We start from the raw sequence: 15,612 nt of genomic DNA on the forward strand, positions 1-15,612 counted from the left end.
ACTGCAGTAAAAGCTGAGGTTATAAAGTAGCAGCAGAAGCTGGTGGCTGATTAGGAGAGGAGAGTTTAGCAGACAGCTGAGTGAGGAGAACAGCAGGGAGATAAAGCCTGAAGCTCTAACGTCTATAAAAAGCAGGAGTGAAAAGTGAGGGATGTTGGGAGAGAGAGAGAATAAAGGAGAGAGAACTCCTCCTGGCTACACCGGTGTGAACTGTTTTGTTCGTCGGTGATAAAGCGAGCGCCAGAACAACAAAGCAGGTCTGACAGTAGAGGCTGCTGGGAAAATCTACCAAATCCTCACAAACAACAAAACAGCATTCAGAGCCGCGCTCCCAGCGGCCCAGCGCAACCACAGTCCTGCAGGAGAGAGCAGTCTTTCAACCTTTCACCCTGCCGAGTCTCAGAGCTCCACATGTCCTAAAGTATCCAGACGGCCCTTTTAACGAGGAGATTCCAGGAGAACCCGCTGCTGTACACAGTCTGTCAGAAGCTCACGCAGCCTGTTTTTGTATCATCTCTATAGAAAAGTCCTGAGTGAGTTTATAAAAAATCAGAAATACATCCATAATCGGATTACTGCAGATATAGGTATTATAGATATATAGATATTCATGCACTCAAGTAATCAGTATATACTTTTACTCTGATTACTTAGATCACAGTAAGATCTAAAAATCTGATTAAGAAATTTGATAATGAGCTGAATTTTGTACTCTTAACCAGCGTTTTCTGGGATCTCTCAGTTTGCACCTGCATGAAAACAGACTGTGGTAGTAATGAAATGCATTTTGGCATAGTAATAAAACAGAGTGGCTACAAAGTATTAACGCAAGGGGGCCGAATAATATTGCACGCCCCACTTTTCAGTTTTTTAAAAAACTGAAAAGGTTTAAAATATCCAATAAATTCACGATTGTGTCCCACTTGTTGATGATTCTTCACAAAAAATAACACATCTTTATGTTTAAAGCCTGAAATGTGGCAAAAGGTTGAAAAGTTTAAGGGGGCCGAATACTTTTGCAAGGCACTGTACCAGTCCTGCTTACATTTTTTATAAACATTTCCTGACTTTTAAAATACACATTTATTGTGGTAATTTTCGCCTCTGCAGCGCCCTGTCAGGTTCAACTGTGCTATAGGAGAGGATGATGTGTGTGTGTACTTTGGTACACAGACACATCACCACAATATGCAAATCAGTCAATTAATAATACCGCCCCCCCAACCTGCTGGCATCCAACCATCTGGGTCTCACTGCTATCAGAGGCACACCGCTGCTGCTGCAGCTCAGCCAATCAGCTCTTCCTCCTACTGCCCTGCCTCTAAACCCATACATCACCCAGCCCCTCACAAACTGCTCTTTCCTTTTTTTTTTTTTTTTTTAGCTGAGGGTGGAGTCGTGCCGTTCAAACACATCACTGAAACTTAAGGATCACCTCTGTGGATATTTTGTCTGTTTTATATCCATAGTGAACAGTATGTTTGTATTCTTTATTATTAATGGACTGGACTATTATTTTTATACTAGAATGTATTTTCTTATTTTTATAACACTAAACAGTAGAATTTGGCTTTTATTTTCACACCAAATGGCATGTTATTCCATAATATATATATATATATTTTTTTTTTTTATGCTGTATTTATTTCCCCAAATGGTAGTCACTGTTTCCCCCTCCCACAAATACAGTGGGAAATTTTGCCCCATACAGAATTCTATTCTATTTTTTCATACAGGCTGGCATGTTTTTCCCATATAATCAAATCAAATCAAATCAGGTTTACACAAATGTTATTGCAGGACAGATAATTAAGAAAACACAGAACATACAAAATATAAGATGTTATATTATTGCAAATGCTGAATGGTATATACAGCTCTGGAAAAAAATTAATAGACCACTTTAGTTTCTGAATCAGTTTATATAATTTTGCCATTCATTCAATAGTTTAAATAAAATCAACATTGTTGTTTTATTCTATAAATTACGAACAACATTTCTCCCATTAAAATAATTAACAAAAAGATGCAAAGCTTTCAGACCTCAAATAATGCAAAGAAAACAACTTTAAAAAACAGGGTTATTCCACCAAATATTGATTTCTGAACTATGGATTTAATCACAGTTTTCATGCATCTTGGCATCATGTTCTCCTCCACCAGTCTTACACACTGCTTTTGGATAACTTTATTCCACTCCTGGTGCAAAAATTCAAGCAGTTCAGCCTGCTCAGCTTCCTGATCATCCATCTTCCTCTTGATTATATTCCAGAGGTTTTCAATTTGGAAAAATAAAAGAAACTCATCATTTTTAAGTGGTCTTTTCCGGAGCCGTTTTTACCATAATGCATGGCACAATTCAGTTTTTTCCACACTAAATTATATGTTATGCTGAGGTTTTTTTTTCTCCCTACCTCACACTGAAAAAGTAAATTAAACTCTTTAATAAAAACTAATGGTACACAGTAACAGTAGCAGTAACAGTAACAGTAGGTCCACTGCCCTATTTCTCAGTGAGTGATCTGATTACTTCATCTGTTTGTTGAAACAGAGACAACACTGCTGGTATTCGCTCATTTGCATAACATTAGAAACTGCTCTCGTTCTCACACTCCCCCTCCCGAGTGGCCTCTGCCACACAAACACACACACACACACACACACACAGGCCTAAAGTGTGTGTATGTGTGTATAAAGAGGTACTCTGCAGTTCCCTGAACAAAAGCAGACTGGAAGGAGGATAAAGGTGAAACAGTAAATGAAAGAAAAGAAGAGTGAAGAGGGGAAGGGAGGAGAAAACTATTTCTGCATATTTGCTGTTCCATGGAAGTGAGAAAGCAAGAGAAAGAGAGAGAGAGTAAAAGAAAGAGGGTACATGCATAATATATGTACAAGAGTTACATCACTTTCACTATATACTCAGTATCTGCAGATATGGAGAAAATAAATGTAAGACTTTATAATACCACTCAGGATAGATTCAAGAATTTCTTAAGACCTTATAAGACTGTATAAGGATCTGCAGACCCCCTGATATATTACAATAATTTAAACAACAGCACCCAGAGAACTGGTTATCATCAAGAACTCTAGATATAATGGAAGGCCCAATGAGATAACTTGGTTGCTGATATTTAATAGAATCCATTCTCCTTCCTCCTTCCACTTTGATATGCGTCCTCTTTACAGGGTTCATACACTTTTTAACCAATAAACTTCCATGATTTTTTCATGACTTTTCTTGCCTTCAAGGCAAAATTTCATGACCATAGAATTTTTAAAACATCATTGCAGACATGTACAATAAAAACAAAAAAACAACAACAACTAAATCTGTAATTAAAACTGATTATAGTATGTCTAAAATGAATCTGATAAAATGTTGGCACACAATCTTTAATAATAAAATGTGTGTCAGATGGATGTATTTGTTAGCTCAAAATAGATTTTCTCTATCAATAAACAACTATTAGTAGAGCAAATTTTCATTACTTTTCCAAAACGTTCTTGGTATTTTTCTTTTCTCTTTAACTTATTCAGGCCTGGAAATTGCTATTTTCAAATTCCATGACTTTTCCATTTTTTTCATGACCGTAAAACCCCCTATCTTTAATAAATTGTTTTGCTAAAATTTATTAATCTGCTGAACATGTTTCAGCAATGCTTCAGCGTTGTTTTGAGTTTTTTTTTTCTGATGCTGAATTTTGAGGACTTTTTATATTAATACATTTCTAAAAGGTAATTTATATATTGTGTAAGTTTCACCAGACATTCTGTTAACAATTTAATCAGTTATCATCTATATATCTATAAGGTAGGGCTGAGGTTCATCAGCTGAAGTAATGCAAGACCAAAACCAGCAGAATTCTCCTTTATATTTCTATCTATATATTTTTTAAACTCATGGTTTTTCATATATTTTTATTCATAACTTAAACTCATACTAACCCAAACTGTTTGTGTGCATCACAGAAGAAGAGGAACCAAGACCAGTAGGATAAAAACAATGAGAAACAATCTGCAGTCACTAAATACATTACAGAATGTTATTACAATGCACATTTAATTACATAGTAATTAATTATAGCTGTAATAATACCAAAACGAATGGAGCTGCAGTTGAGCACTTCGGCAACAACAGTAAGATCTGCAGAGCTCCAAGAGTTAAAGCGGATGAGTGGGTAACGGTGAACGAAGGGATTATAAATGGCTAAAGAAAAAGAGGGAAAAGACCTTTAGTGAGTCACCAACAGGAAATCTGTTATTCTCTCTCTTTCTCTCTCTCTTTTTCTCTCCCTCTCACAAACACACACACACACACACACACACACACACACACACACACACAGTGACCTTTTTACTGTTCAACTTCCACATTAACAACCACCAACTACTGAATACCGAGCATGAATACAGCTCTTTATACTGTAGAGTGTGAGAGAGGGTGAGGGGGGAGAAAGAATGAAAGAAAGAAAGAAAGAAAGAAAGAAAGAAAGAAGGAGAGAAATTGAAAGAGGGAGGGAAAGGAAAAGTGAAAGAAAAAAAAGAGAGAAAAAGACAGAAAGAACGATGGAGTGGGAACAACAGGGAGGGAAAAAATTTGAAAGAAAAAAAATAGAGAAGAAAAGATGGAATAAAAACTAAAAGCTGAAAAATGTCACAGCTGTGTTACAGAGTGCAGTGTGTGTGTGGTTATAGTGAGGAGTGTGTGTGTGGTTATAGTGAGTAGTGTGTGTGTGTGTGTGTGTGTGGTTACAGTGGTGTGTGTGTGTGAGTTGTTTGGGTTTTAGCGGCTAATGGAAATGACGCACCTCTCCATTCAGGGAAAGATGGATGGATGTTTTGCAGTGGATTAGTTTCCATTTTTCCTTTCAGGTGCATCTCTCCATTCAGAAAAAAAACAGCAAACAGTGAGTGATTGTGTGTGTGTGTGTGTGTGTGTGTGTGTGGTTGATGGAAACAGGAAAATGAACATTTCTCCATTCAGGAAAAATAGGCTGCTTTCAGAATAAATGATTTAACAGCACTTTCCCCATTCACATCAATCATTCATTCAGCAGGTAGAGAGACATTCATTAATGAACTCAACAGAGAGAGAGAAAAAGAGAGAGAGAGAGAGAGAGAGAGAGCATCATTCAAACAAAGACTAGACTAAATTGAGTCTATAAATAAGAAGAAACATCAGGGTATCTGTTCAGACCAATTAAGAAAAAACAGACACAGTGATTCCGTTCCCTTTTGTTACAAACAAATAAAGCCAAATGCCCCTCTACTGCGCAGTAGAGACCAGAAGCAGGACCAGGTATGTCAAATCCATTGGTAGACAGAAGCCCTGCTTTCAACCCAAGCATCTCAGACTGCCTTCATTGAGATAAAAGCACAGCCCAGTAAGTGTTCCAACAGTGTTTCAACAGTAAAACTGCAGTTCATGCTTTTTATCACCAAACCATTTCCATCAAATTATAGAAGTCTTGTTTCAACTCTATTTATCACTGAGGCCCCGTCCACACGAACACGGGTATTTTTGAAAACAGAGTTTTTGTCTCCGTTTTGGCCTTCCGAAAACGAAGGTTTTCGAAAACGCCTTCCAAGTTGGAGATATTTGAAAACTCCGCTCTGGCGCAGCCGTGTGGACAGGGAAAAACAGAGGTTTTTGAAAACGCTGAGGTCACACAGCGAGTCTGCGCATGTCTGCTTTTCCTTTTCGATCGGGAGGGGACTCTTTTCGGCGCAACAACAGCGAACTCCAGCCGTTTAAAGTATATTACACCCAGCTGATCCAACTAATGAACTAACTGCCCTCTCTCGTGTGGACAAAGATATTAAAAATATCCGGCTTCGTGTGGACGGGGCCTGAGACAAACTGAAACTACTACGGTCTAGTTTAACCCCCGGGCTGCTGCAATAGAGTCAATTAATAGAACAAATCATGTTTTTAACCGTATTTGTACTCTGTCTCAGCCAGCACCCAGAGTCCAGTATGTATAACTACACTAAAATCAGCTGGCTGGCTGGCAACTAAACCACACTGACATTTTAATACTAAAATCAGACTTATCTAAAAAACTGCAGAGGACTTTGTACAGAGTGTAATAAACGTAAGATTAACTAGATGCTAGATTAGCTAGTTGCTAGAACAATGTATTATACCTAAATAACAACCCATTCTCAAATTGATCAGTTCATTGACGCCTAAATCTTCATCAGATGGTGTTTAAAAACTGAGAGTTGTAATTCCCATTATTTCATAATGAATATATGAATCAGTTACAAATTCCAAATACCATATAAAACTATTCATTCAACTATATTGATTCAGGAACTCTCAGCAAAATAAACCATAAAGTGCTAAATAAATAAAGAAAACCTGTCGAATTATAACTATTCTCTACACAGATACAGCCAAGCAGGCTCTCCCATTGGTTAAGGCCTCACACATCAGGACAAACATGCACAATCAAATCAAATGACAGATATAGAAACAACAGGAGATCTTACAGCATTAAGATGTTGTTTTTAAATAGCATCTTCATAAGATGCTCCTGTTTGTATATGAACTGAGCTTTATTATACTACACTAAACAGCACACACACACAAAGCTCCATTAACACCCTGTGAAAGTGGTCAGAATTTGGCCTCTTACTCATAATTCCCTGTGTGCGTGTGCGTGTGTGTGCCTGTGTGTGTGTGTGTGTGTGTGTGTGTGTGTGTGCTTTTGGGAGGAGGTGGAGGCGAGACTTCAGAAATCATGCTGTGGTCAAACACCACCCAAACATGCTAAATATAGAACAGAACGGTTCCAGCCAAGCTCTTTCTTCCCCTCACAAATCTCCCCAGAACACATACACACACACACTTGCAAAAGTATTCAGCCCCCTTGACAGTTGCCATACAAAAGATATGAGATCAGAGATGTGCTGCTGAATAGTGAGCTACTGAATAAATGTGATTCAACGGAAATGTATAATCGGTCATAACCACCAGACATATAAACAGAAAGAATAAAGCCGTATTGGGTGGGATTAAATTTACATGGGGTCCTGAGGTAAGAGATTCCTTCACAGACGGTCCTCTATGATTACATTTCCATCCTGATCGAGACTGCATGTCTGCATGTTCCTGTACACTGAACTCAGTGGTGCTCTGATCATTTCAGTCCTATTCGGGTGTGAGAATAACATTTGTATTACAGACGCCCCCCTAAGAAAATAGTCCTAATCCCAATACAGTTTAATGTAGCATGATAAGATATTTGGTAGGAGTGTGACGAGATCTTGTGGCACGAGATTAAAACGTGACAATATTTTTTCGTCCGGCTTAAACCTAAACACTTTTTTAAAACAGGTAAGTGGACTTTTTAAGAGGGATCTGAAGAGGAAAATTCAGGTATTTGTATAGTCTTAATATGACTGGTTATGGTTATGCATAGTTAAATTACAAGAGATTTAGGAGTAAAAAAAAACAAACCATAGGCTTAATATGAATGGTTGTGGTTTGCACTTATTGTTTGCACTATATAAGATATATTTTTTATTCGTATTTCTGTTTCTTATAGAATCAATGTGTGAGAGAAACCAGTCTGTTATATATGTTGTGTTGAGCTTTTTAAACTGTTCTTGTTGGTTTAATGCAAACAGCTCAACATTTTCAAATGTTACTAATAAACCTAATTTGCAGGTCGTGTTTATATACTATACTGCATGTTGACAGTGTGATTGGGATTGTGACAGGAGCACTACAGGTTATTTTAGATGAAAGACGAGATATGGATCTTTTACCCACACAATCCTGAACCATCCACAGCAACGTGACCTGGAATGTGAATGTGGACTTAGATGGTAAAGAAAGAGTTGCTTCCTGAGGGAAAGATGACCTACAAATTAATCCAGTGTGTGTGTGTGTGTGTGTGTGTGTGTGTGTACAATCCCTGCCTCTAAAAACGGTCAGAAGCCAAAGACAGGATTGAGTGACCAAACAATTTAACTGACATTTAGCGTCTGTCTGAGGAGATTAGCGACGGCTCTAACATACAGCTGCATCATCAAAACACAAGCAGTGTGTGTGTGTGTGTGTTAGTGTGTGGTGTGTGTGTGTTAGTGTCTTTTTTTTTTTTTTTTAAGAAAAAGAGCAGTAGAGTGAAAGAAGAACAGTAGCTTTCACCTCCCACCATCACGGCCATCTGTGCTGAGGCTGATTGCCTACACACACACACACACACACACACACACACACACACACACACACACACACACACACACACACACACACACACACACACACACACACACATACACACACACACACACACACACACTCTCTCTCTCACACACACACACTGGACAGTGATGGGTCCATTATCCTTTTTCATTTTTAGATAAGCTTAAGGACAGTGCTGATTTTTCTCTTCACTCAGCTGTAGAGTTTTAACACTGTCTCAATCCTTAAAGCAATAGTTTGGTAAAAAAAAAAAAAAAAAAAAAATCAGGCTGACCCAATTTTACCCCAAATGTACTGAACAAGTCGAGACATCTTCAGTGTTTCAAGTTTAGTGTCTTAAGTTTAACACTGGAACTGTGGGGATAATGTGTATATTTAATAAATAAACAACGTTACACTTATATAGCGCCTTTCTAGAAACCCAAAAATGCTTTATAATCATGTTTTCCACACAACCACTCATCCAATACACACACTAATGCACTAATACACACAGCAGCCAATCACGCACAGCGTACTCTTAACCGGAAACACTGTGTTTTTAGACTGAATATATTAAAGAACGCAGGGCCCCTGACGTTTTTCTCGGATAAAAATCACAAATTTAGCTGTAATTGGGAATATCTGCACTGCAACACTGTGCTGGATTGAGGTACACAGCTTTCCGCACATGTGTTTAAAAGCAGGTGCCCAACCATGTGGATGGAGGACATGTGGTTTCCTCGTGTTTACTCCAGCACCCCCCTCACGCTGCCCCTTCCCCTTGCGCTTCTCACGCAGGCAGAAACAGCCTGTCACTCACACAAACACAGAGACAGTGCTGTGTATCTACGCTGTGTATCTACTTGTGTAAAGAATCAAAATATTGCAACATGACGTGTTTGATTTAATTGCCTTAAGTGACATCGTACATCCTGCGATGTGACTATTGCGCATGCCCACATCGCCATGACGATGCTCAAACGATATATTGTGCAGCCCTAGTTTCTAGTATGAATGAATGCCATGTGAGCTGTTTTTTGTGGGGAAAAAAAAATAAAATAACAAGATCCAGTATAATGCTGTCAGAGCCGGCCAGGAATATGGAACAAAACCATGGGGTGGACTTTTACTTTTAGGTAGTGTACACAGAACTGTTTAAAACATACACCTATCTATCTTATTTGTATATCGTTGTATAATTCTAACCATTTGTTCCTTAGCTCTGAATTACTGGGCAAAGCATATAACACTGATGTGTTATTCGCATAAAAAACACAGGAATTAACTGCCGTGCTGTTCATAGCGCTGTTAGCTCCCATCTGATGAGACACGGAAGGAAGAAAGGAAAGACAGAAGGAATGAAGGATGGAAGGAAAGACGGAAGGAAGGAAGGAAGGAAAGACGGAAAGAAGGAAGGAAGGAAGGAAAGACGGAAGGAACGAAGGATGGAAGGAAAGACGGAAGGAAGGAAGGAAGGAAAGACGGACGGAAAGAAGGAAGGAATGAAGGAAAGACGGACAGAAGGAAGGAAGGAAGGAAGGAAAGACGGATGGAAAGACGGACGGAAGAAAGGAAAGATGGACGGAAGGAAGGAAGTAAGGAAAGACGGACGGACAGACTGACGGAAGGACGGACTGACGGAAGGAAAGACAGACGGACGGATGGAAGAAGGAAAGATGCTTTATTGATTCCAGAGGGAAATTCTGGAAATGTGACCTTCGTTCAAAACATTCAAAACTTCACCACTTTCCAACACTTCAGTAAGGAGCCTTCACCTCATTCAGCTGCCACAAAACTCAAGCGCTTCCAGAGCTCCCAGAGCTCCTCTGCCTCAGTTCTGTGTCTTGTTCTTCTCATGGTGCTGATGAGCAGTTTGTGTCTCGCAGGTTTTTTTTTCTGTGGTGAATCGTGATGCTCTCACCCTTCCAGCCTCTGCAGACTGTCTGTCTGAGATTTCTACAGCTTCATTTTTTTTCCTTCAAACCTCTAATGATTTTCTTCTGTCCTAACTTCCCATGGTTTTTCAGTATGACCTGGTTACTGCAAACTATTTACCCCTCCAGTTTTTCAAATTTTGCCAAAACCCAGTTGGCCGTCAGTGGTCTTTCCTCACGTTTGCCTCGTCTTCAAACTGTCTGGCTTTTCTTCTGTCACAGTATAATCTTTAGTTTTCCAACTGGTTTATGCCTTCTGTCTTCAAACCAGACTCAAACATTCAGCCCTTCATATATTTGAGGAGGAACAAGCACAGATTTTCTTTTAGTTATATATATTTATGCTCTTCAATAATAAACAGAGAAAAGTGGATCTCCTGAAGAAAAAAGGCAACTTAAGTGATTTACATTGGTTGCTATGGTCTCCAGGTTGGTTTGTATGGTGTTGCTAGAGAGTTGTGAGGAGGTTGCTATGGTGTCTCCAGTGCCTGCTATGATGATGCTACGTGGTTCCAAGCTTTTTTTTTATGGTCTAGCTGAAGTAGTTGCCATGGTGTAGCTGAAGCAGTTGCCATAGTGTTGCTAAGGTTTTGGGTTCTTGCTGCTAAGGTGTTGCTATAGAAAAGCTATAGGTCACTAAGAAGGTTCTAGGTGGTTGCGAAAGTGTTGCTAAATGGTTGCTATGGAAAGAGGTTGGTTGATAAGAGATTGAAGCAGTGTATTTATAGAAGTGAACAGGAGGAAAACAGTGAACAGATAAGTGCAGGTCAGTTACAGCTGTGAACTATAGCTCATTTAAATGCCCTAAAGATATACATGCAGTTTATGAAACTCCAGGACATGGTCATGGATGACAATGAATGGGAGTGAATGGGAGTAACAAGGGATAAAAATAAACTGACAAATAAATGAGTGCAGATCAAAACTACAGTGTATTTGTTCTTAGAGGCCTGTACTAGCAAAGTTAATACACAAAAAGAAAACACATATACAATCAAAAAGTTGTACCCAAGCCCTACATCACATAGTCGGATGCACCACTTTTGGAGATTTGGAACTGAGGGCTTAAATGCATGGTGAAAATAATAATAATTAAGAAAATAAGAAGAAGAAAATGCCAAAAAAGACAAAAAAGGAGAATACAGTTTGAATAAGAAATTACTTTACAATGCACAAGCAAAAGCAGCCAGTTTCTAATCATATCAAGCCTGATAAGTGAACTGAATGCTTTATTTAATTTTATTTATGCCAGTAAATGTGCTGTTTCTTAGCTTTCTCTGTCTGCTCTCTCCCACACTCTCTGCCCACTCTGTGTTCAGCAGTGCTCTAAAATGCAGCACACTGGGTGAGGAGAAGGAGGGTGGAGTGTGGGCATGTTGCCACTGCTGAAAAAAAAAAATCCTTAAGTAATATGACTTATACCAAACAGTCTATTTAAATGACTTGGTCTTTCGCTTATCTGAACGAACACAGATATATTAAGTATATTAATAAATTGCCAAATATTCCTACTTCCATACTTAAAACTGAAGGACTCAGTTAACGTATGGCGGCGTATGGCTGTCTTCCTGTCCTGACCTGTTTCCCCCTTGTATGTTATTGTATGGATGGGTTGATGGTTAATTTCGCTGGTACTTGTGACCATGTGACAATAAAGGCAATTCTGATTCTGATTCTAAAGAGAGCATCTATACATATATGTTTCAGATGAGAAAAGATGAGAAAGACAATCATGCTTCACAAAATTTCAGAAGTCTGCTAGTACAAGGCTAACAGGTGGTGTATATTTTTTTATTGTTTGTTAGCTACAAGAGATTAAAATATCTGTAATTACATCTATAATATAAAATATTCTAATTCAAATTCCAATAGAAGGCTTTTCCTTTTTCCTTTTCACAGAATATGAATTCATGAGTATTGAAACATGAAAATGAATATGATCTCAGAACTCATGAGCAATTAAAAAGTCTGGCAGGTTCAAACCTATGCACCTCTGCCAAAATCATTCCCTTAATGATGATTGGATAGCAAATTGCTTTATAATTTGCAAATACAAGCAAACTAATATTTTCATTTTCCAAGCTTTGTTCAGAAATCAGTATCTAAATTCAGCTTTAGAGCTTTTAGTTTTTGAGAGAATGTTTTTCCTACATGATTCAGAAATAAAATAAATAGCTGGTCCAGGAGATCATATACAGGTTGGAGTGTTTAAAATACTAGGAAAAGGGGGGGGGGGCTAAGTGGTTCAGCCATCTAATGCGCTGCCACTATGAACGGAAGGCCGCAGGTTCAAATCCCGTTCAATCAGCTGCCGGTGCCCAGAGGGAGCACAACTGGCCCTGCTCCCTCCGGGTGGGTAGATGGCGCTCTCTCCCCATCACGCTCAAAGGTGGCACCGTGCGGCACGAGGCCTCTGTGAGCTGATGTATCTGAACCTAATCGCTGCCCTTTCCTCAGAGCGCACTAACTGCTTAGATAATGAAGCATTAGCAGCAGCTCGAAAAAAGGTGTGACTGACTTCTCATGTATCGGAGGAGGAGTGTGCTCGTCTGCATCCTCCTAGGGTTGCAGGCACCACTGGGGATGGGAGTGCTCAGTGGAGTGGGACAATTGGATAGCCAAATTTAGAGGAAAAAAAATGGGAAAAATCAGAAATAAATTCATATATATATATATATATATTATTTGTGTAAATAAAGTAAATTGTGAGCACTGACTCTATATGGATAAGGATATGGCTGTAAGAACTGCGAGGCTGTTAGACGTTTAGTGTGTAAAGTGTCAGTGTTATAAACACGGCAATCCCTCCCCCACATACCTCTTTCCGATGGTGCTTGCAGGCAAGGGCAGGCCGGCTAAGGGGTCGGCGGGTTTGCGTGGGCGAGCGGGGGGTCTCCGGGTGTTTCCCTGTGCCGGAGACTCTTTGGGCTCGGTGGAGGGGCTCTTCGGGGCAGACTTGTTCAGGTCCTTCAGGACGTCATAGTTGATTTTAGAGGAGATGCGCTTCTGCTCCAGCATCTTCTCAATCGCCTCGTCCGCCGTGCTGGCGTTGATCGGCTGCCGTTTCTGCGGTGGTTTCCGCGACTAGGAGAGAAAAAGTAGTTTGCGCTAATGTAAACAAAAATATACAAGGACACAGAAAGTGCCTTTTTGCCATTTTTGGCTCAGTTTATTAATAAATTGTCAAATATTCCTTCTTCACTATTTAAAACTGAAGGACTCAATTATGACTCAATCGTTATTAAAGACAGAGAGCATCTATAAAAGTTTCAGATAGTGTGAAAAAAGGCTATTATGCTTCGCAAAAAAGAGAGTGTTCTATTACTAGGCTAATAGGTAGGGTATATTTTTCATTATTTGTTAACTACAAGAGATTAAAATATCTGTAATAACATCAAAAACTCAATACCAACTCAAACATCAAAAACTCAATCACACAACACAATCTCAAACAAAATAAAAAACATTATGACCACTCAAGGATAAACCGAATAATGTAGATCATCATAAAACTGAGCTGACTGCGTTCCAATTTTCACTTACATCTACATGACTTATGTCTTGCTTTTGCATTAGCTATAGTTTTTTTTTATGATTTCCCTTCCTCAGATCAGATATTATTTTGTGTTCTAATTTTGAGTCTATTGAGGTTCCTTCCTAGGTTTCTTTGTATGTATTTTTTCCATCTGATTTTTCCAGGGCCTGTCGCCACTTCAGTTTTGGAAAGCTCCAAAGAAGTTGGAATACTGCCTAAAATTAAACAAAATGTAATGCATTTCAAATCTTAAAGAGCTTTTTTATCTTATATTAAAAATAGACAATATACTAGATGTTAAAAGTAAGACATTATACTAGGTATATGGTATCATAGGTATAGGTAGGGATTTTAGTTTTTTCTTTACTTTTTTGCCAAAATCATCAATATTAAAACAATAAAAGGCTTGAACTACTTCAGTTGTGTGTAATGAATGTAAAATATATAAAAGTCTTATGTTTATCAGTAAATAACAGAAAATAATGCACTTTATCACAATATGCTAATGTTTTGAGAAGGACCTGTAGAGGATTATGGACAATCTGTCGTATCCAGGCAATGTCTCTTCCAATGTTTTATATAATGTCTCAACTTTTTTGAAATGCGTTGCTGTCATCAAGTTCTAAATGAGTTTTTCATGTTTTTCATGAAGGTACAAAAGGGATGGTCAAACGTCTTATGTCTTCAGTATCTGATGTGTGTTTTATGTTCTATGGTGAAAATAGAAAATATTCAAAAATCATTGCATTCTGTTTTTTTTTTTTACATTTATTTACATTTTAAACAGAATCCCAGCCTTTTGGAATTGGGGTTGTAAATAAACCTCCATTAAAATGATTTAAATGGACAGTGGTACATGTGAAGCCCTGGGATATCGGTTAGGCAGGATCTGAACACTCACTTCTTTAGAGGTAGAGTGAGCCGTTGTTGGCACAGGGAGGGCCGACAGCACATTAAGCAGATGGTCAGAGTGTTTTAGCTCATCTGTGTACTTGATCCATGAACACGTTTGATGCTTCTCAAGTTTTACACAGGAGTTTCTACACAGGTAGCTAATGAGTAATTTGAACTAGACTTACTAATAAGAACGGTGCTAACTGCATGCCACAAGGCTGTTTATGCTTTAGGACAGTGTGACATATGAATGCATGAGGACAACTGGTGGAGATTTTTTCATTTTCCTGGCATTAGCAAAAGCATAGAAGCACAATTCAGACACACAATCTCACTGTAACATTTGTATTTTTATATAAGGAAAACATTAGGGCTTATTAAGCAATAAACACTACAAATTATTTGGTAAATACAACTTGTTTCAGAACAAATGGGGTTTAATTAAAAACATTATTTACCTTCTTTTCCTTGTAGATACCAAGCTCCTTCTCCTTAGCTATCCTTTCCTCCTTTTCTACACAGTAAACAAACAAATCAATACATGTATTTCAGTGCAGAGTGCTATGAAAAGGTTCCAGGCAATTGTGGAGTATTCTGTAGATAGTCTTTCATTCTTAAAAAAATATATATATATATGTATTTATTTTTAAATAAAAACATGTATATACCAAACAGCATTGTAATGTTCAGAGGACAAAAACAGATATTGGTAAATTATTGATATGATGGTTAAAAGAGGACAGTCAGATGTGCACAGCCAAAAGGGCACAGTTGATAAAGAAAGTTTAGAAGAACAGTTAAAAAAAAGCATTCTGAAGAATAGTCAGATAGACAGTAAGACAGGCAGTCTGAAGAGCACAGTCAGAGAGGCACAGATATAAAGACAGTCAGATGTGCACAGCCAAAAGGGCACAGTTAGAAAGGAAGTCTATTGAGCACAGTCAGTGAGGCACAGTTAGAAAGGAAGTCTATTGAGCACAGTCAGTGAGGCACAGTTAGAAAGGCAGTCTAAAGATCACAGTCTGAAGAGCACAGTCAGAGGGGCACAG

General features: G+C 38.5%; 1 protein-coding gene across 1 annotated transcript in view; it reads right to left on the reverse strand.

Annotated features, from left to right (window-relative positions):
* brf1a (BRF1 RNA polymerase III transcription initiation factor subunit a) overlaps positions 1-15,612 on the reverse strand; it is a 98,688-nt gene that overhangs the window by 9,369 nt on the left and 73,707 nt on the right. Inside the window, exons 15-16 of the mRNA XM_022685091.2 lie at positions 15,022-15,077; positions 12,953-13,218 (exon numbers count right to left, since the gene is read on the reverse strand). Coding sequence (XP_022540812.2) covers positions 12,953-13,218; positions 15,022-15,077 — 322 coding nt within the window. The remainder of the gene's footprint in view (positions 1-12,952; positions 13,219-15,021; positions 15,078-15,612) is intronic.

The sequence above is a fragment of the Astyanax mexicanus genome, chromosome 7, assembly GCF_023375975.1.
Source record: "Astyanax mexicanus isolate ESR-SI-001 chromosome 7, AstMex3_surface, whole genome shotgun sequence".
Taxonomy (NCBI): Eukaryota; Metazoa; Chordata; class Actinopteri; order Characiformes; family Acestrorhamphidae; genus Astyanax; species Astyanax mexicanus.